General features: G+C 43.0%; 1 protein-coding gene across 7 annotated transcripts in view; it reads right to left on the bottom strand.

The window, feature by feature from the left end:
* Positions 1-22,480, bottom strand: part of GOLGA1 (golgin A1) — a 51,780-nt gene that overhangs the window by 8,267 nt on the left and 21,033 nt on the right. For all 7 annotated transcript variants that reach the window (XM_067743333.1, XM_067743337.1, XM_067743339.1 and 4 more), the window contains exons 11-16: positions 20,053-20,178; positions 17,968-18,063; positions 14,147-14,242; positions 13,119-13,268; positions 12,462-12,557; positions 652-741 (exon numbers count right to left, since the gene is read on the bottom strand). In XM_067743333.1, coding sequence (XP_067599434.1) covers positions 652-741; positions 12,462-12,557; positions 13,119-13,268; positions 14,147-14,242; positions 17,968-18,063; positions 20,053-20,178 — 654 coding nt within the window. The remainder of the gene's footprint in view (positions 1-651; positions 742-12,461; positions 12,558-13,118; positions 13,269-14,146; positions 14,243-17,967; positions 18,064-20,052; positions 20,179-22,480) is intronic.

Genomic DNA, 22,480 nt, shown 5'->3' with positions numbered 1-22,480 from the left:
ATCAGTTCTCCTCGGCAGGGGCCCCGCACAGGGGCAATCACCCTCACTGCCCCTCTGGCCTGTAGTGGGCCTACCAGAGACATGGCCTTTCTGCCCAGCCTTCCGAAAGCTGTCAAAACCGTAACTTCCACGTCCTGAGGGCCTGTGACGTGCCCAGCATTTGATACAAATGACCTCATTATCATATTCTTGAAGGTATGATTATCATAGGGTCTTTTCAGAGGCAACTCAGACAGATCTGTTAAGGACCGAACAAAGACCTAGAGCTAGTTACCTAGATCTGGGGCCTGACTCTTGAGTCTGTCCTCAAAGGAAGGCTTTTCCCACCCTTGCTGCTGAGAGCTCAACTGTATGTGGTCTCTGGGGCCTGCGGCCGGTGGTGGCCCACCTCACAGAATTAGAGCCCAGTAGTACCTGGTTCTGGACTTTTCCCCAGGTGATGTTTATCACATTAACTATCGAAATTTTAAAAGGCCATCCTATGGGGTGAGGGTTTCTTTCTAACATCTTTCTCCCATCTTCCTAGAGACATCAGGGGAATCAAGCAGCTGACGACACTCCTGAGACCTGTGTCCACCCTCTGCCCTGGACAGACCAGGAGGTAGGTTGGTCCTGCCTGGGACTGAGGTGGAGGCATCACAGGGGGCCTACCTGTTGCTGGAACTCTTCCCTTTGCTTCCGCACCTCCTCCAGGGCTTGAGCCATTGCCACACTCACAATTTCTCTTTGGCTCCATTCTTCCTACAATCCGGAAAATGGGTACGAGATTTGAGTCCAGAACCTCAGTTCACCTTTATTTAGCTGCACACTTCATGTGACGCCCACAGAGGGAGGGCCGTCTTGCAGGGCCAGACGAAAGTGTTTCCTGCTTCCCAAGGTTCCCAGGCTACTCTTTCGCTGCACTGCCTTCTGTTTGCCTCTGAGAACTGTTCCTGTGGACAACCCACCAACCTCTGGGAACAGGCACACCGTGGAAGGTCAGTTGTCCCATGAACACACCAGCTAGTACTCAGGCCAAAGGCTAGCGGACCTAGACTCAAAAGAGGTGGTCTAATGAAATCAACACAGAACAAGAAGACTCAGGCTGACGTGAATGGAGTAGCAGACTGGAGCAATCTGGTTACAGAAATGATAATAAGCAATTACTGAATTTTAATACAGGAAATGTCACAAATTCATCAAAATCATCCATATTACAGGAGAGAAAACTGAGGCTCTGAGAGGTTAAATAATTGCCTGAGGTCCTAGAGCTAGTCAGTGGCATGGCCACGTTTTAAGCCAGAGTCTGAGCTGAGCCAAGCCTTTGGCTGCTACACTCTACCACCAGTCTTTTCTACCACAAGCAGGGCTGCCCCGCTGCGTCCCCCCGCCAGAGCACAGGGACTCCCTCCTGACAATCACATCAGTCCTCTTCCCTGAGGCTGACGCCGGGCTCGCTGATCAACCCCTAGATGAATAATATGACTTCTCAGGTGCCTGCACACTGGTCAGGGATGTCTGCTGTTTATGTCTACCCAGAATCACCCCTTTTGGTGGGGGGGGTAAGAGCCTCATCACTGCTATTCCCCACTCCCACCCCAAAATTCTACATGGTTCTGGTAGGGATACCAATAATGATGTCCCCATTTTGTGGCTACAAGAATAAGCATGTGGGCTTCCTTGGTGGCGCAGTGGTTGAGAGTCCGCCTGCCGATGCAGGGGACACGGGTTCGTGCCCCGGTCCAGGAAGATCCCACATGCCGCAGAGCGGCTGGGCCCGTGAGCTATGGCCACTGAGCCTGCGCGTCCAGAGCCTGTGCTCCACAACAGAAGAGGCCACAACAGTGAGAGGCCCGCATACCGGACAAAAACAAAACAAACAAACAAAACAACAAGAATAAGCATGTGATTCGGGCCTGGCCAATCACAGTAAATCATCCCCTTGGCCAACTTGATTTGTCCAAAGGATGGCTCTGTCACCCAAGATGAACCAATCAAATCCCTTTTTATATCAGAATCTTTTTTTATATGGTGAAGCTGAGAGGGAGATGCCCTCTTTTCCCTGGGGTTGCTAAGTTGGAATGATACCAGCTTGGAGCTGCTGAGGTGATGTCCTCCCAACCTCTAGGACACAGTCTACATCATCGAGAAAAGCAAGGATGAGTTGGGTGACTGACAGGGCAAGAGACAGCATGACGCAGGCAGAGAAGAGATCTGAGGCCCCAGGTTCCAGTTGGACAAGTCTTTCTGGTTCAGTGGACTATTCAACTCCTCCTACGATATCTCCTTTTCCACTTACACCAGTCCAGGTGGGTTAATGGATGGAGACGTCAGCCTCATGGCCAGTGCCATTCTGGTTCCTACTGGGGAGCTGTCAGAATTGACATTCCGTGAGTCCACCTCTAGCAGACAAGGAAAATTGGTGCAGGAACTCAAGAGGCTGACAGTGAGACCTCGAACTACCCCAGACAATCCCCTTCATCGGGAGAAGCTCTGTTGGTACAGGAGAAGGAGCAAGAGATCTCAGGCTGAGTGGAGCTATGAAACCCTGGCCCTGCAAGCCCAGGTGGGCCGGGTGACAGGAATGTCATGCCTCCACAGGAGCCTTTTCTGGGGAAGTTTAGAAGAGACGCTATGACTGCTGATGATGTCTTAAGAGGACAGCAGGCAGGCTGTGAGTGAGAAGGCAGGAAGCATGCCAGGAACTGTACTTGGTACTTTTCATCCATGGTCATGCTTGATCCCCAGGGTAAACCTCTTGAGGTCAAGGGTTATCATCTTCAGTTTGAAAAAAGGACACTGGATTCCCTCAAGCATCAGCTAGTGAGGGGCCAGGGTGACACCCAGAACTGAGTCTACGTGGCTGTGGAGTCTCAGCTACTGCCACAGAGCCACACACGATCCAGGATTTGAGACTGATCGGCATACCTCAGGTTCACTGCAGAAGCCAGCAGGCTACCCGTGAGCACAGCCCTCTGCACCTGGGAATGATTTCCCCAGAGGGCTGTTTTGAAAAACATGGATCCAAACAAACAAACAAACAAAAAGTGTGCATCTAAAAATAGTGCTTCAAAATACCAGAAGACTGACAGAACTAAAGAGAGACAGAGACAAATCCATGATTACAGCTGAAGATCTAGCACCCCTCTCAGTAAGCGATGGAATATACCAAAAAAGAAAAAAAACAAAAAACAGAAGACCTACAGAAGATTTGAACAATACTATTAATGAACTTGACTAATTAGCATTTATAGAACGCTCTCCCTACTAGCAGAATATATATTCTTTTCAAGTGCACTGAAATATTTACCAAGATACACTATAGGTTGGGTCATAAAACAAGTCTAAATAAATATCAAAGAACTGAAATCATTTAGAATATTATGAGACTATAATGGTATTAAACTAGAAATCCAAGATATCGAGAAAACTCGCTCAAACGTTTGAAAATTAACCACACTTCTAAACAGCCTGTGTGTGCTGGTTTTTAAGTTATTGCCTCAGCCCACACCCACCCTTTCATATTCTGCTCTGTGATGCTGTGCCTGGGAATCTGCAAACCCTATTTCTCCAGGTCGGGCTCCATATTCATATACATACTAATCTCTGCCAGAAGGGGGCGCTCCAGGGAGACTGGAAGGAGGAGGAGGGAGAAAGACTTGCTCCTTTCCGTCAGCTTCCAGTTTCTGTGAGCAATGCTGCTTGGCCCTGGCAGCTGCAATTTCTTCCCAAAGCAGCAGCTGCATCCACCCTGCAGTCTTCCCGACACTTGCGGCTGAATTCTTTTACTGCCCTATCCCCCAACAAACACACCAGGACCAACTGTACAGAGCCCCCTCCTCACAGGTCTGAGTTTCAAATCTGTGGGGCTCCTCTTCTTAATTCCTAAATAATTCCAACATCTTCACTTTGTTCCCTTAGTCCTAGGGTTGGAAGCTGTGTCCTGCAGTTGCTACTATCTTTTAACTGTTTCAGTGCTGGATTAAAAATTTTACATTAGAACACAAATTCTCAAATAACTGGGGTAGTTCCTCCCTCCTGACTGGACCGTGAATCACATGCTGTGGGGCAGATTTTCTGTTTCTTCTTGTGCACATACTTGCAATAATCACTGCCCTCCATTCTTCCCTCTACATCTTCCGTACTTCCATCTAGAATTTTCCTTCACCTGAAAGATGCTGTTTAGTACTTACTTTAATGCAAGTCTGTCGGTGCCTAATTCTTTGCGTTTTCTTGGCTTTCTTTAGTGCTCCTACAGTGCTGTGGCTGCATTGTAAAATTTATCCTGTTTGGATTTGTAAGGATTCTTATACCTGTACCTGTGACTTGAGAGCTTTCATCACTTTGAAAAATTCTCAGCCATTATCTCTTTAATGATTGCTTCTGTCTCATTTTTTTCATTTCCTCTGGGCTTCTACTGACACATGATAAAACATCTCACAGTACCCTGTATGTCTTTTATCTTCTCTTTTCTACATTTTATTCTGACCTTTCTTCCATTTCACTACTTCTCTCTTTAGTTCTAATCTGCTGTTAAGCTCATTCATTGTTTTTAAAACAACTTTACTGAAGTATAATTGGCAAATAATAAACTGCACATATTTAAAGTATGCAACTGATGAATTATGCTGAAACCATCACCAAAATAAAAATAGTGAAAATATCCATTACCCCAAAAAAGTTTCCTCATGCCCTTTTGTAATCTGCATTTTTACTTTCAGCTACTGCATTTTTCAGTTTTGGAATTCTAATTTGATTCCTTTTCTTTTTTAAAAAATTTTATTTATTTTTGGCTGCACGGGGTCTTCACTGCTGCATGCAGGCTTTCTCTAGTTGTGGCGAGCGGGGGCTATATTTTGTTGCAGTGTGCGGGCTTCTCATTGTGGTGGCTTCTCTTGTTGCAGAGCATGGGCTCTAGGCGTGCAGGATTCAGCAGCTGTGGCATGTGGGCTCAGCAGTTGTGGCACATGGGCTTCAGTAGTTGTGGCTTGTGGGCTCTAGAGCGCAGGCTCAGTAGTTGTGGTGCACGGGCTTAGTTGCTCCTCGGCATGTGGGATCTTCCCAGATCAGGGATCGAACCCGTGTCCCCTGCCTTGGCAGGTGGATTCTTAACCACTGTGCCACCAGGGAAACCCTAATTAGATTCCTTTTCAAAACTACTGTCTTCTATTATAATTTCCAAATCTCTGCTGAAATGTTCAATTTTGTCTTTTATATCCTTAAACGGAGTACGCACAGTAATATCTGAGCTTCCTAAAAGGTCTTCCTGCTTCTGTACTTGCCTCCTTTACAGAACATTTTCCACATACAGCCAGAGTAATCCTTTTACTACAAAACTTCTCACGTCACTCCTCTACTTAAAACCTCCAACTGCTTCCCCAATGACCTTCTATCATCCACGGCTCTCCCCCAGCCCACAGAGTGGCAGCTACAGTGGCCTTTGTGCTGTTCTCTGAACAAACCAAGCTTTTTTCTGCATAAGCGTGTTTCTCTTTGCTATTTATTCTGTCTGGAATATTCCTTCCCCAAAAAATCGCACTGCTGTCCCCTTCTCGTTACTCAGACCTTTTGCTCAAATCTCACTGACACCCTCCCTCGCCTCCATATATATCTTTTTTCTTAATTTTTAAATTTATTTTTTTATATAGCAGGTTCTTATTGGTCATCAATTTTATACACATCAGTGTATACATGTCAATCCCAATCGCCCAATGCATCACAGCACCCCGCCCCCCATGGCTTTCCTCCCTTGGTGTCCATACGCTTGTTCTCTACGTCTGTGTCTCTATTTCTGCCCTGCAAACTGGTTCATCTGTACCATTTTTCTAGGTTCCACACATATGCGTTAATATACGATATGTGTTTTTCTCTTTCTGACTTACTTCACTCTGTATGACAGTCTCTAGATCCATCCACATCTCAACAAATGACCCAGTTTCGTTCCTTTTTATGGCTGAGTAATATTCCATTGTATATATGTACCACAGCTTCTTTATCCATTCGTCGGTCAATGGGCATTTAGGTTGCTTCCATGACCTGGCTATTGTAAAGAGTGCTGCAATGAACATTGGGGTGCATGTGTCTTTTTGAATTGTGGTTTTCTCTAGGTATATGCCCAGTAGTGGGACTGCTGGATCATATGGTAATTCTATTTTTAGTTTTTTAAGGAATGTCCATACTGGTCTCCATAGTGGCTGTATCAATTTACATTCCCACCAACAGTGCAAGAGGGTTCCCTTTTCTCCACACCCTCTCCAGCATTTGTTGTTTGTAGATTTTCTGATGAAGCCCATTCTAACTGGTGTGAGGTGATACCTCACTGTAGTTTTGATTTGCATTTTTCTAATAATTAGTGATGTTGAGCAGCTTTTCATGTGCTTCTTGGCCAGCTGTATGTCTTCTTCGGAGAAATGTCTATTTAGGTCTTCTGCCCACTTTTGGATTGGGTTGTTTTTTTAAAATTGAGCTGCAATTAATCTTGGAGATTAATGCTTTGTCCGTTCATTCATTTGCAAATATTTTCTCCCATTCTGAGGGCTGTCTTTTCGTCTTGTTTATGGTTTCCTTTGCTGTCAAAAACTTTTTAAGTTTCATTAGGTCCCATTTGTTTATTTTTGTTTTTATTTCCGTTACTCTAGGAGGTGGATCAAAAAAGATCTTGCTGTGATTTATGTCAAAGAGTGTTCTTCCTATGTTTTCCTCTAAGAGTTTTATAGTGTCCGGTCTTACATTTAGGTCTCTAATCCACTTTGAGTTTATTTTTGCGTATGGTGTTAGGGAGTGTTCTAATTTCATTCTTTTACATGTAGCTGTCCAGTTTTCCCAGCACCACTTGTAGAAGAGACTGTCTTTTCTCCATTGTATATCTTTGCCTCCTTTGTCATAGATTAGTTGACCATAGGTGGATGGGTTTACCGCTGGGCTTTCTATCTTGTTCATTGACCTATGTTTCTGTTTTTGTGCCAGTACCATATTGTCTTGATTACTGTAGCTTTGTAGTATAGTCTGAAGTCAGGGAGTCTGATTCCTCCAGCTCCATTTTTTTCCCACAACACTGCTTTGGCTATTCAGGGTCTTTTGGGTTTCCATACAAATTTTAAGATTTTTTTTGTCTAGTTCCGTAAAAAATGCCATTGGTAATTTGATAGGGATTGCATTGAATCTGTAGATTGCTTTGGATAGTATAGTCATTTTTACAATATTGATTCTTCCAATCCAAGAACATGGTATATCTCTCCATCTGTTGGTATCATCTTTAATTTTTTTCATCAGTGTCCTATAGTTTTCTGCATACAGGTCTTTTGTCTCCCTAGGAAGGTTTATTCCTAGGTATTTTATTCTTTTTGTTTCAATGGTAAACGGGAGTGTTTCCTTAATTTCTCTTTCAGAATTTTCATCATTAGTGTATAGGAATGCAAGAGATTTCTGTGCATTAATTTTGTATCCTGCAACTTTACCAAATTCATTGATTAGCTCTCGTAGTTTTCTGGTGGCATCTTTAGGATTCTACATGTACAGTATCATGTCATCTGCAAACAGTGACAGTTTTACTTCTTCTTTTCCAATTTGTATTCCTTTTATTTCTTTTTCTCCTCTGATTGCCGTGGCTAGGACTTCCAAAACTATGTTGAATAATAGTGGTGAGAGTGGACATCCTTGTCTTGTTCCTGATCTTAGAGGAAATGCTTTCAGTTTTTCACCATTGAGAATGATGTTTGCTGTGGGTTTGTCGTACATGGCCTTTATTATGTTGAGGTAGGTTCCCTCTATGCCCACTTTCTGGGAGAGTTTTTATCATAGATGGGTGTTGAATTTTGTCAAAAGCTTTTTCTGCATCTATTTAGATGATCATATGGTTTTCATTCTTCAATTTGTTAATATGGTGTATCACACTGATTGATTTGCGTATATCCTTGCACCCCTGGGATAAATCCCACTTGATCATGGTGTATGATCCTTTTAATGTGTTGTTGGATTCTGTTTGCTAGTATTTTGTTGAGGATTTTTGCATTTGTATTCATCAGTGATATTGGTCTGTAATTTTCTTATTTTGTAGTATCTTTGTCTGGTTTTGGTATCAGGATGATGGTGGCCTCATAGAATGAGTTTGGGAGTGCTCCTTCCTCTGCAATTTTTTGGAAGAGTTTCAGAAGGATGGGTGTTAGCTCTTCTCTAAATGTTTGATACAATTCACCTGTGAAGCCATTTGGTCCTGGACTTTTGTTTGTTGGAAGATTTTTAATCACAGTTACAATTTCATTACTTGTGATTGGTCTGTTCATATTTTCTGCTTCTTCCTGGTTCAGTCTTGGAAGGTTCTACCTTTCTAAGAATTTGTCCATTTCTTCCAGGTTGTCCATTTTATTGGCATAGAGTTGCTGGTAGTAGTCTCTTAGGATGCTTTGTATTTCTGCGGTGTCTGTTGTAACGTCTCCTTTTTCATTTCTAATTTTATTGATTTGAGTCCTCTCCCTCTTTTTCTTGATGAGTCTTGCTAATGGTTTATCAATTTTGTTTATCTTCTCAAAGAACCAGCTTTTAGTTTTATTGATCTTTGCTATTGTTTTCTCTGTTTCTATTTATTTCTGCTCTGATCTTGATTTCTTTCCTTCTGCTAACTTTGGGTTTTGTTTGTTCTTCTTTCTCTAGTTCCTTTAGGTGTAAGGTTAGATTGTTTATTTCAGATTTTTCTTGTTTCTTGAGGTAGGCTTGTATAGCTATAAACTTCCCTCTTAGAACTGCTTTTGCTGCATCCCATAGGTTTTGGATTGTCATGTTTTCATGGTCATTTGTCTCTAGGTATTTTCTGATTTCCTCTTTGATTTATTCAGTGATCTCTTGGTTATTTAGTAACATATTGTTTAGCCTCCATGTATTTGTGTTTTTTATGTTTTTTCCCCTGTAATTCATTTCTAACCTCATAGCGTTGTGGTCAAAAAAGATGCTTGATATGATTTCAATTTTCTTAAATTTACTGAGGCTTGATTTGTGACCCAAGATGTTATCTATCCTGGAGAATGTTCCGTGCGCACTTGAGAAGAAAGTGTAATCTGCTGTTTTAGGATGGAATGTCCTATAAATATCAATTATATCTATCTGGGCTATTGTGTCATTTAAAGCTTCTGTTTCCTTATTTATTTTCATTTTGGATGATCTGTCCATACGGTGTAAGTGAGGTGTTAAAGTCCCCCACTATTATTGTGTTACTGTCAATTTCCTTTTATAGCTGTTAGCAGTTGCCTTATGTATTGAGGTGCTCCTATGTTGGGTGCATATATATTTATAATTGTTATATCTTCTTCTTGGATTGATCCCTTGATCATTATGTAGTGTCCTTCCTTGTCTCTTGTAACATTCTTTAAAGTCTATTTTATCTGATGAGTATTGCTACTCCAGCTTTCTTTTGATTTCCATTTGCATGCAATATCTTTTTCCATCCCCTCACTTTCAGTCTGTATGTGTCCCTAGGTCTCAAGTGGGTCTCTTGTAGACAGAATATAGATGGGTTTTGCTTTTGTATCCATTCAGCAAGCCTGTGTCTTGTGGTTGGAGCATTTAATCCATTCATGTTTCAGGTAATTATTGATATGTATGTTCCTATGACCATTTTCTTAATTGTTTTGGGTTTGTTTTTGTAGGTCCTATTCTTCTCTTGTGTTTCAACTTAGAGAAGTTCCTTTAGCATTTGTTGTAGAGCTAGTTTGGTGGTGCTGAATTCTCTGAGCTTTTGCTTGTCTGTAAAGCTTCTGATTTCTCCATTGAATCTGAATGAGATCCTTGCCAGATAATCTTCGTTGTAGGTTCTTCCCTTTCATCACTTTAAGTATATCATGCCACTCCCTTCTGGCTTGTAGAGTTTCTGCTGAGAAATCAGCTGTTAACCTTATGGGAGTTCCCTTGTAGGTTATTTGTCATTTTTCGCTTGCTGCTTTCAATAATTTTTGTCTTTAATTTTTGCCAATTTGATGACTATGTGTCTTAGCGTGTTTCTCCTTGGGTTTATCCTGTATGGGACTCACTGCACTTCCTGGACTTGGGTGGCTATTTCCTTTCCCATGTTAAGGAAGTTTTTGACTATAATCTCTTCAAATATTTTCTCTGGCCCTTTCTCTCTCTCTTCTCCTGGGACCCCTATAATGTGAATGTGTTTGCGTTTAATGTTGTCCCAGAGGTCTCTTAGGCTGTCTTCATTTCTTTTCATTCTTGGTTCTTTATTCTGTTCCATAGCAGTGAATTCCACCATTCTGTCTTCCAGGTCACTTATCCATTCTTCTGCCTCAGTTATTCTGCTATTGATTCCTTCTAGTGTAGTTTTCATTTCAGTTATTGTATTGCTCATCTCTGTTTGTTTGTTCTTTAATTCTTCTAGGTCTTTGTTAAACATTTCTTGCATCTTCTCGATCTTTGCCTCCATTCCTTTTCTGAGGTCCTGCATCATCTTCACTATCATTATTCTGAATTCTTTTTCTGGAAGGTTGCCTATCTCCACTTCATTTAGTTGTTTTTCTGGGGTTTTATCTTGTTCCTTCATCTGGTACATAGCTCTCTGCCTTTTCATCTTGTCTATCGTTCTGTCAATGTGGTTTTTTTTCCACAGGTTGCAGGATTGTAGTTCTTCTTGCGTCTGCTGTCTGCCCTCTGGTGGATGAGGCTATCTAAGCGGCTTGTGCAGGTTTCCTGATGGGAGGGACTGGTGGTGGGTAAAGCTGACTGTTGCTCTGGTGGGCAGAGCTCAGTAAAACTTTAATCCGCTTGACTGCTGATGGATGGGGCTGGGTTCCCTCCCTGTTGGTTGTTTGGCCTGAGGCAATCCAACACTGGAGCCTACCCGGCTCTTTGGTGGGGCTAATGGCGGACTCTGGGAGGGCTCACGCCACAGAGTACTTCCCAGAACTTCTGCTGTGTCCTTGTCCCCACGGTGAGCCACAGCCACCCCCCGCCTCTGCAGGAGACCCTCCAACACTAGCAGGTAGGTCTGGTTCAGTCTCCCCGGGGTCACTGCTCCTTCCCCTGGGTGCTGACGTGCACACTACTTTGTGTGTGCCCTTCAAGAGTGGAGTCTCTGTTTCCCCCAGTCCTGTCGAAGTCCTGCAATCAAATCCCACTAGGCTTCAAAGTCTGATTCTCTAGGAATTCCTCCTCTTGTTGCCAGACCCCCAGGTTGGGCAGCCTGATGTGGGGCTCAGAACCTTCACTCCAGTGGGTGGACATCTGTGGAATAAGTATTCTCCAGTCTGTGAGTCACCCACCCAGCAGTTATGGGATTAGATTTTGCTGTGATTGTGCCCGTCCTACCGTCTCATTGTGGATTCTCCTTCGTCTTTGGATGTGGGGTATCTTTTTTGGTGAGTTCCAGTGTCTTCCTGTCGATGACTGTCCAGCAGCTACTTGTCATTCTGGTGTTCTCACAAGAGGGAGTGAGAGCATGTCCTTCTACTCTGCCATCCTGGTTCCCGTATTCACCTCCATATTTAAAAGAGCCCTTTCCTCCCTCCTCTCTGTCCTTTACTCTGCTTTATTGTCTTCATAGCATTTATAACCATTTATCAAGTGTTTACTGTCTCGATGAATGGATAAAGAAGATGTGGTACATATACAATGGAATATTACTCGGCCATAAAAAGGAACGAAATCGGATCATTTGTAGAGACGTGGATGGATCTAGAGACTGTGATACAGAGTGAGGTAAGTCAGAAAGAGAAAAAAATTATCGTATGTTAACGCATATATGTGGAACCTAGAAAAATGGTACAGATGAACCAGTTTGCAGGGCAGAAATAGAGACACAGATGTAGAAAACAAACATATGGACACCAAGGGGGGAAAGTGGCGGGGTGGTGGTGTGATGAATTGGGAGATTGGGATTGACGTGTATACACTGATGTGTATAAAATTGATGACTAATAAGAACCTGCTGTATAAAAAATAAATAAAATTAAATTAAAAAAAAAAGTGTTTACTGTCTCTAGTTACAAGCTCCACAGGTTAGGGGAGGGGGAATGATTTTGTCTGTTTTGCTCACTGCCACATCCCAGCACCTACAATGGGGCCCACAGGTACTCAGATGTTTGTTGAAGGGAATGCATGAAGAAATATTTGACTCTAAAGTCCATGCTTTCCATGACATGGCACTACTGCACTAGCACCTACGAGGTGCTACGAGGACAGAGAGGAAGGGCTGGGTCTCCGTGGTGGAGTGAAAAGTCAGAGCAGCACCACCTCTAACTATGGAATCTGGACAAATTACTTACACTCAGAACCTCGACGACATTAACTGCAAAATAAGCACAACTCTCCCTATGTCCTTGATCACTGAGAGGACTTAACGAGGTGACAATTTGTTGCAAATGCTTAGCAGAACTCTGAACAAATGCTAGTTCCATTCCTTCTCTACTCTACGTATAGAACGTTCACCTGGCCACTCCAAATACACACATGAAAGACATGATACTTTTGTGAAACTGATTCAATTAGATAAATACCTTCAGCTTCTTTAGTTCAAGTTGGTGATGTTGTAGAGAATGTTCACATTCATTCTTACTTTCTTTAAGGCCTGCATTTTCTTGCTCCAGCTCTCTCTGCAAATTGAGAAAAGTATGTATAAAAGAAAAGGTCTTTACCATATTTCCCCTGAGCACAGTCCTATCTCTTTGACATGGAACCTTTAAAAATGCCCCCCTTCCTTTTGTTGCCACTGCAGGGGTGGGAGATGAGAATGGGGATTGGGGTGAGGAAGGGAGAGTCACCTGACACACTCCTCACAAGAAGAACTAAGGCACTTGATTCTGAAGCCTATGGAACAAGGAGGGGGACCAGGGAAGGGAGAAGCCATTAAGGATGAACAGTATACATTTTAGAAAGGCAGTGGGAAGCCGCTGATGGGACTGGTCAGGAAGCACCAGGAAGTCCATGTGCAACCCAAGGAAAAAGAAAACCCATTTGTTCAGGGTTTTTATAAAAAGCAGCCTTTTAACATCCAGTCTCATGAGCAGGTGTTTTGGTGAAAGATAAAAACTGCTCCAAAAAGTGGTTGCCTACTTCAGAGGAGGGCTAGTCTTCTTCCCATCAAACAACTTGGCAGCCGAGCCACACGTGAACGTGGTGCTCCCGTGCCCGGCCCCTCTCCTTTCCTCACTCACCACCTTCCGCTCCGCGGCCGCATGGTCGTCTGCCCGAGCTCTCTCCAGGGCAGAGAGCTGGGCCTCCAGTGTGTGGATCTGCTCTGTGCACTGCTGCTCCAGAGCGAGGACCTGCTGCTGTGCACAGCTGCTCTCCTTGTTTGCGGAGGCCTGAGGGGGTAGCAGAGGACAGTTATTCGTAGTGACAATGGGGGCTTTATTCTGTCCCTCAGTGACCCAAAGATGAGTGTCCAACAGAAACAACTCTCTTTCCTGACCTCCAGCCTGGCTGCCGCTGAGGTCCCCTGGCCTGCCTAGGAGCTGGAATCTGGGATTGGTCTTGGTGCTGGGGGGACAGCTCTGGGCACCAGCCAGTCCTAAGACACAGCCCTCCTTCACTCCACTCATTGCTGCCCTCTATGGATGAGGCTTTTCCCTGGGGAGGCACATAACACAGTGATGAAGAACAAGGGCTTTGACCTAGGAAGGATGTGGGTTCAGCCATTTACTAGGTGGGAGACCTTGGGCTAGTGATCTGGTCGCCTTTCTGAGCCTGCTTCCTCTGGAGAATAAGGATAACAGTACAGGCTCTTAGGTCTGCTGCAAGGACTAAATTAAAATACATGCAGAGTACTTAGCAGACACGGCAAACAGGCAACAAATGCCGTTTTTATTTCTCGAGTTTCAAGCTCAACACCTGACCTGGCGCTGTGACTACCGGCCAAGCCCTTGCCATCTTCTCCCCAGAGCCTGGAGCTGTTCTCCACAGCCCCGGCTGCAAGGTGAGGTTTGAAAGCCAGTGGAGACACCACCTCTAACAGTCCCAGAACTAGGCAGGGCTGTCTAGCCCGTCACTATCTCTCTGGGTAACTCAGACCCTCTAGCAGGTCCTGACTCCCTCTACCTGCACTGCCTATCTGCCCACAACTGTATCTAAGGTCAGGTCCAGATACCATTCCAGAATTTGGGAGTGAGTCTGGGGACCTACAAAGGAATAAAGGGAAAAAGCATCAAGGGCCTAGAACACAGCAGTCACAATACCCACTTACAAGCTCCTGAATCTGAGCTTCCTGAGCTGCCACAACGTCACTGCTCTGTTTTAGCTTCTCCTCAGATGCCTGCAGGCTCTGCTCTAGTTCTTTCACCTGAGGGGGGAAAGAGAAGCATCCTTTCATTCAAAAGAAGTAGCAACAAAGTGGCTTTTAAAATCAAATCTATTTAAATCATAAAACAGGTTCATTAAAGAAAAATTTTTACTTACAAAAAAAGAAAGATGCTCATAAGTCTACCATTATAAAACACTATCATTCTAATATAGTTTCTTACAGGCTATTTTTATGACTTTTCTTTCTTTCTTTTATTACAACTTCATATACAGTTCTAGTAAAACTTTGTATTTTTCCTCCTTGCTCAAATTTCCTTCTATGTTTCCACGCAGTCTTCAGACCTTAGATTATTTCCTTAAAGGATGTTTCATAATTTCCTGAACCGCTGCCTACTGTTTTCCATTTTGCACATAAAATAATGCAGCAGTTGACATCTTCATGCAAAAAGTGTTGATCTGGTTTGAATCTCTTGATTAGGACAGATTCCCAGAAGTGGAATTACTGCTCATGATACAAACTTGGGTTTCCCTCATCCCACAAATAATGATCCAGTCTGACTCTGTACTTGGCACTGCACTAGGACACGAGGCCAGCACAGTGGACAGGATGACACACTGCCTAGCACTGAGCTAGACATGGTTCTTCAATATGGCCTTTTCATCTGACTCAAGCTAACTTTGCCAATTTCTCTTTTAAAGTCCTCTTGTTTGCTGAATAAGGTTTGCCCTGGGGGAACTTTATTATTAAAACACAAGCTCATGGAAGGTTGCAGCTTTGTCAAGGAAAGGTAGGTACCAAATGAGAAAAAGAGTATTTTTAGGTCTCATGGTTTCTCATGTATGTTCACATGTAAGTTTTAACTGAAACAACCCCATGAGAACAGTGTGAGTACTTCCACAGAGAAGAATAGTAATGTTACTTGCTCATGATCACAAATTTTATTAGTGGTAGGGCCACGACTGAAACCTAGCTTTTATTTATTTTTTTTAATAGGTCTTTATTGGAGTATACTTGCTTCACAATACTGGGTTAGTTTCTGTTGTACACCAAAGTGAATCAGCCATATGTATCCATATGTCCCCATATCCCCTCTCTCTTGAGACTCCCTCCCACCCTCCCTATCCCACCCCTCTAGGTTACCACAAAGCACCAAGCTGATCTCCCTGTGCTATGCTGCTGCTTCCCACTAGCTACCTGCTTTATATTCAGTAGTGTATATTTGTCGATGCTACTCTCACTTTGCCCCATCTTCCTCCTCCCACCCCATGTCCTCAAGTCCATTCTCTATGTCTACATCTTTATTCCTGCCCTGCAACTAGGTTCATCAGTACCTTTTTTTTTTTTGATTCCATATATATGCGTTAGCATACGGCATTTGTTTTTCTCTTTCTGACTTACTTCACTCTGTATGACAGACTCTAGGTCCATCCACCTCACTACAAATAACTCAATTTCTTTTCTTTTTATGGCTAATATTCCATTGTATATATGTGCCACATCTTCTTTATCCATTCATCTGTCGATGGACATTTAGGTTAGTTCCATGTCCTGGCTATTGTAAATAGTGCTGCAATGAACATTGTGGTACAAGTCTCTTTTTGAATTACAGTTTTCTCAGGGTATATGCCTAGTATTGGGATTGCTGGGTCATATGGTAATTCTATTTTTAGTTTTTTAAGGAACCTCCATACTGTTCTCCGTGGTGGCTGTATCAATTTACATTCCCCCCAACAGTGCAGGAGGGTTCCCTTTTCTCCACACCCTCTCCAGCATTTACTGTTTCTAGATTTTTTGATAATGGCCACTCTGACCGGCATGAGGTGATACCTCATTGTACTTTTGATTTGCATTTCTCTAATAATTAGTGATGTTGAGCATCTTTTCATGTGCCTCTTGGCCATCTGTATGTCTTCCTTGGTGAAATGTCTACTTAGGTCTTCCGCCCATTTTTTAATTGGATTGTTTGTTTTTTTGATATTGAGCTCCATGAGCTGTTTGTACATTTTGGAGATTAATCTTTTGTCTGTTGTTTCATTTGTAAATATTTTCTCCCATTCTGAGGGCTGTCTTTTTGTCTTGTTTATGGTGAAACCTAGCTTTTTGAACTGCTGGGTTCAGTAAATATCTATGCAAGTCCCAGTTTGCAGGCAGAACTCAAGAAAGATTCAGATCCTCAAAAGGTTATGCACAGAGTTATTATATGACCCAGCAACTCTACTCCTAGGAATATACCCAAGAGAAATGAAAGTATAAGCCCACACAAAAACCTTGTTCATACATTAATGTTCGCTGTAGCATTATTCACAACAACCACAAGGTGGAAACAACCCAAATGTCCCTGGACAAATGAATGGATAAACAAAATGTGATATATGTACAATGGAATAAAAGTCTTAGAAAGGCTTATTCAGCCTTAAAAGGGAGTGAAATTCTGAAACATGCTATAATGTGAATGAACCTTGAAGACATTATGCTCAGTGAAATAAGCCAGACACAAAAAGACAAATACCATATGATTCCACTAATAAGAGGTACCTAGGATCATCAAATTCATAAAAACAGAAAGTAGAATGGTGGTTGCCAGGGGCTGGGGAGAGGACAGAATGGGGAGTTATTGTTTTAATTGGCACAGTTTCTGTTTGAGAAGATGAAAAAGTTCTAGAAATGGATGGTGGTAATGGTTGTATAACAACGTGAATGTACTTTATGCCAGTGTACACCTAGAAATGGTTGAAATGGTAAATTTTATGTTATGTGTATTTTACCACAATAAAAGAACGGATATTCAGAAACAGAACTGAATTATAATAAAACAAAGCTGTATTTAGAGAAAATATAGCTTTATATATATTTATCAAGAAACAAGAAAGATTAAAAAAATAAGCTAAGCATTTGCTATGGTCTGAATGTTTACATCCCTCCAAAATTCATATATTGAAATCCTAATGTCTGACATGATGGTGTTAGGATGTGAGGTGTCTGGGAGGTACTTAGGTTATGAGGGTGGAGCTATCATGAATGGGATCAGTGTTCTTATAAGCGGCCCCACAGAGATCCCTTGCCACTTCTACCACTTCACACTCATTAAACTGGCAAGAAGGCTGAGAAATGCCAATGCTAGAAAAGACAGAGATGCAGCGATAGGAACTCTCATGCATGCTGGGCGAGTAGAGCCAGGTGCAGGCCTTCTGGGAACATTCCTGTCCTACTGAGTCACATTGAGTCATATGCACTTGCTATCCTTCTTAAGGCAAAAGGGACAAGGATGTTCACCGCAGTGTAATTTGTGGTGACAGAACGAAGGCAATCTGGATATCTAGCATCTAGTAGACAACTATAAAGTACAGTAGGTAAGAACAACGAAGTGGACACAGAAGATGGAGCAGTTGAAAGTAACAAAGAAGACATATGTACAGCTGTATCATTTACTTCAATCAACACACAGACACACAAAACAATGTCACCAGTTTTAAGGTTATCCAACAATAAAAGGGTCTCTATTAACCACATTAGAGTGGTTTCCTATGGGAAGGAGGGGAATGGGGATAAAGGGAATAAACAGAGAAGAGAACAACTTTCTGTGGAACAATGATGGTAATGTGGCAAGAATGAAGAAAACGACTACCTCAGTTCTCTACAAGTAAGATCCGAAAGAGAGTCCCTTTGGAAGAAAACCTCTGACCCAAGGGGATTCTCAGCCACAACCACATCATCCAACCAGGGCACCACCCAGATACAGGAACCACTGGGAGTGAGGTCAGTACCCGAGTCTCCAGGCTGTCAGTGGCATTGGCCTGGCTGCTTCTGGCTGCCAAGAGCTGCTGTCTGGTATCCTCCAAATTCTGCTCAGCAAGTGTTTTCTGTAAGTTGAAAGAAGAGTAAAAGAAAATAGTCATTTCTCCATTGAATAAATATTTACTGACATCTACACCATACTACGATTTGTGCGAGGCACGAGGGACACAAGTACGCACCAAAAAACCCAAAACAGTTAACAGAGATAAAATTCACACATCATAAAGTATACATATAAAGTATACATAAAGTATAAATTTCACAGTTTTTTGACCTTGAGGCTGGGGCAAAAACTAACCAAGAAAGTATATAATAGAGTGTAATGGTGTCCACAAAGGAGCAGCACAGAGCAGGAGATCCTCACTGCCTCAGGAAACTAGGAGGCTTCATTCTTCACAGGTGGCCAGGGCCCAAGGGAGCACCCAGGCAGAGGGATGACACTAGAGGTATGAGACAGCTGGGGGTGTCTGGGGAGCTACAGCTTGCCAAAAGTCAAGGTGATGGTGGGTTCAGGTCATGAAACAAGACTAGAAAGTTAGGCAAAGGGCCAGATTATGAGAAAAGCTTTTTATGCTACAGAAGGAAGTTTGAACTTAATTCTGTAGCAAATATTTTTCAAAGTGGAGTCATCCAAACACTTGCATTAGACTCATCTGGGTGGGTGGAGGAGTTTTTAAGTTTGAGGCTTTATTCCAGGTCTACTAAAATCAGAATTTCTGAGAGTAGGGCAAGACATACATATATATATATATATATATATATATATATATATATATATATATATATATATATATATATATATATATATATATATATATATATATATATATATATATTTCTTTTTCTCCCCCAAATTTTTGGCTTGCAAGATCTCAGTTTCCTGACCAGGGATTGAACCTGGGCCACTGCAGTAAAAGTGCCGATTCCTAACCACTGGACTGCCAGGGAATTCCCTAGAAATGTATACTTCAAACAAACTCACCAAGTAACTCCTATGCACACTAAACTTTATAACAATGATGGTAGCACAGTAATGATTATACTATTAATAGCTGAAATATATTGAGACCCCATGATGTGCTAATTCTAATCATTTCCCAATAACAATTCTATGTGTTTGATACAATTTTAACCCTATTTTACAGAGGGGGAAGAAAACACAAAAAGATTAAGTTACTTGCTCTAAGTCAAAAATTAGTAAGTAGAAGAGGTAAAGTGCAAACCTAGGGAGACTGGTTCTAGAAATCAATCTATACCTTAGAAACCACATTATACTCACTATAGACTGTAGGGTAACTGTGGAAGCTCTTTATGGGAGTGATATAGTCAGAAATGTTGTTTGGAAAGATGAGTTTAGTGGTGACGTGGAAGACTGTGTCAGAGGGTGCAGGAGAGGGTGTAGGCTAGTCTGGAGACTTCTAACACAGACTAGGCCAGAGTGGCTGGAAACCTGAAGTACAGCAGTGGCAGTGGAGATGGACACATTTAGTTGAAACTGACTGAAGACAGAAAGTGAGGGGCTAATCTAGGCCCAAGGCTTGGGTTTTGTCACCTTTGTCATGTAGGAGAGAGCAGAATGTGGGCAGACAACAAGCAAGTTCACCTACACCACTGGGCTAGAGGCCAGTTGGCTCAACTGCCTCCTTCGGCTAAGGAGAGTCCACTTGCTGCCCAAAGCAATTCTCGCTCACGCCAAAGGCAGATGGTAACTACTTTCCTTGGCCAATGTAAAGTACAATGGGTAGGGAAGGAAAGCAGGGCAGTAAGACAACAACCCAAATGGCATAAATCACTAGGTGGGGTTTATCGGTGATCAGGATGCCACTCCTTCACACGCATCTCTGAACAAAGTGCTCCCTTTCCTTCAGGAAAACGTCACACACAGGCAACATGATGCTGATTTTACCATAAGCAGAACAATCAAAAGTTGGAGGGAGTGATCTTTTCACCAAGCTCTTTGAAGACTCTCTGGCTCTGAAACTCTAGGATTTTATGAAATCTCCAGTGTTACCACGGCCCTCCCAACACTGGCCAGCCCAAAGGGAGCTAGTTACCTCTTTTAGAAGTTCCTGCACATGTTCTTCTCCTGATAAGTTCTGCTCCAGTCTCTTCTCCAAGGATGCAACCTTCTCCTGCAAATGTGTGATGAGTTTTTCTTTCTCTTGAGTTTCAGCAGTGGCCTGCAGGTGAAAGCAGAGATTACATTACACTGTCTCTCTCCCTCCCTTCCTGTATCCTCTAGAATCACCATGTTTCTCTGAAATTCTGTTTCCAACTGCATCCTAGAAGAACATACAGCCAGGAGATCTTCCCTGAAAATGGAACAGAGAATATATGAGATCAGAACCCAACACTACTCAGGTATCCGTTTCAGGCCTACTGCAGCAAGCAGCAAACACTCCCAAATTTAAGCACCTGGCAATCCGGGAAGGAAGAATGCTATTACGTCTGTGGAATCTAGCCAGGACCCTGCGAAGATGTTCCTCCTCTCTAAAATATCCCGTGTTGTCATGATCTACTAGCTAAAGAATGCTCCCCCTCCCACTCTCATCAAGCATAGGTTTAATCCTATTAATCCAGAGGCCAACAGGACCTACAACTTTACACCAGATGCCAAGAACCAGCAGAGGTAATTCCACTGAAGAAGCTCCCAGCCAGCCCTACAATGACCTACAGAACAATACGCCTGGAAACGTGGGGCTGGATGAAGCAGTCATGATGCCACTGTAGCTGCCTTAAGGCTGAAGACAGAACTGAAACAAACAATGATATTCACCCTGGCTCACAGGACAGGGAGCACCTCTGAATCACAGCAGCACCTTACACCATGGCCCCAGATCACCAGCTGCCCACTTATTTATTTCAGTCTACCTCTTTAGCAGTGATGGTAGTGGTGGCAGTGGTGGGTTGGGACTACATTTGTTCCTTTCACAACTGTCAATCTCCAAATGCTGCTCAACATCAAAGCTGAGGATCCAGAATCCTTTGAATATACAATTTCTTAGCTCACAGTGGTCCTTACATCCACTGAACATGCCCATTCTCCACTCCAAAATAAGGTCGCATGGCATCAACATTTCATTGTGAAGACTTGAACCTCCTCACAATACTGTGCTTCCTCAAATTCCCTCACCTTATGATCTGCTGCTCCATCTCAAGCCACAGACTTTCATGTTTAGCTTGCAACCCAGCCAGTTTTCTCCTCAGAATAAGATGTAGCTTACTTGGGCCTAGGATTTTGGGAAGAAGCACTTCCATTCTGAATTCTCACAGGGGTGACAACATATATAGTGGAGGAGAAGTTTGAAGAATGGATTCAAGATCACATAATTTGGGCTTCCCTGGTGGCGCAATGGTTAAGAATCTGCCTGCCAACGCAAGGGACATGGGTTCGAGCCCTGGTCCGGGAAGATCCCACATGCCGCGGAGCAACTAAGCCCGTGAGCCACAACTACTGAGCCTGCGAGCCACAACTACTGAAGCCTGCACACCTAGAGCCCATGCTCCACAACAGGAGAAGCCACTGCAATGAGAAGCCCGCTCACCACAACGAAGGATAGCCCCCGCTCACTGCAACTAGAGGAAGCCCACGCGCAGCAACGAAGACCCAACGCAGCCAAAAATAAATAAATTAAAAAAAAAAGATCCCATAATTCAAAAACTTTTATCAAGCCTATACTCTATGTGTTGTCTCTAGGAATATAATCAGCTATAGTTACTGACCCATAGAAGCATGGAGGCTGGTGGTAAAAAGAGATATACACACAGTTAATTATAAAACAATACAATCATGCTGTAACAGAGAGACATGCAAGGTGCTATGAGATATCAGAGGCAGAAGGGATTAACGGGGGCAATCAGATCAGGCCTCCTAAGCAGGCAAGTCCAGGTGGAAGGTGGGGGAGAGGAACAAGCATTCTGGGTAAAAGGCAGCATGTGTAAAGGGGTAAACAGACAAGTTCAACATGACCAGGGGGCTGGGTGAAGAGGAAAGAAGAAGTGAAGACAACTGCCAAGTCTGTGGCTCAGATACCTGGATGAATGGTAACATTACGCAAAGCAGAGAATACAGGAGGGAGAGGTAGTCTGATAGGAAAGAAAAAAGTTTTGGCCCAGCTGACCCATCTTTAACGGGTCTCTTACTAATAATGTTGATAACAGTAATAATTACAATAGCATGGTGCAGGAGCAGCTACAGTTTGCAAAGCATGTGCAAGCTCATCCTCTAGTCCTTACAACCATCCTTCACTGTGTCCATTTATAGGGAAATTGAAGCTTAGGGACTACTAGCCCAACAGCACACACCTTGGTGACAGAATAAGGATTCAAACCCAAGCCTTCTTGACCCAAAGTCTGTACTCCTTACATTACACATCAGTATGAACTTGAGAGATACATGTGACCCTTTCCAGTAACAACCAAGAGAACAAACAAGTCTTATATAAGTCACCGTGTTGGGCAGAGTCAGGAACAGAAGAATCA

The sequence above is a fragment of the Pseudorca crassidens genome, chromosome 7 (genome assembly GCF_039906515.1).
Source record: "Pseudorca crassidens isolate mPseCra1 chromosome 7, mPseCra1.hap1, whole genome shotgun sequence".
Taxonomy (NCBI): domain Eukaryota; kingdom Metazoa; phylum Chordata; class Mammalia; order Artiodactyla; family Delphinidae; genus Pseudorca; species Pseudorca crassidens.
This window is presented reverse-complemented; position numbering and strand designations above follow the sequence as displayed.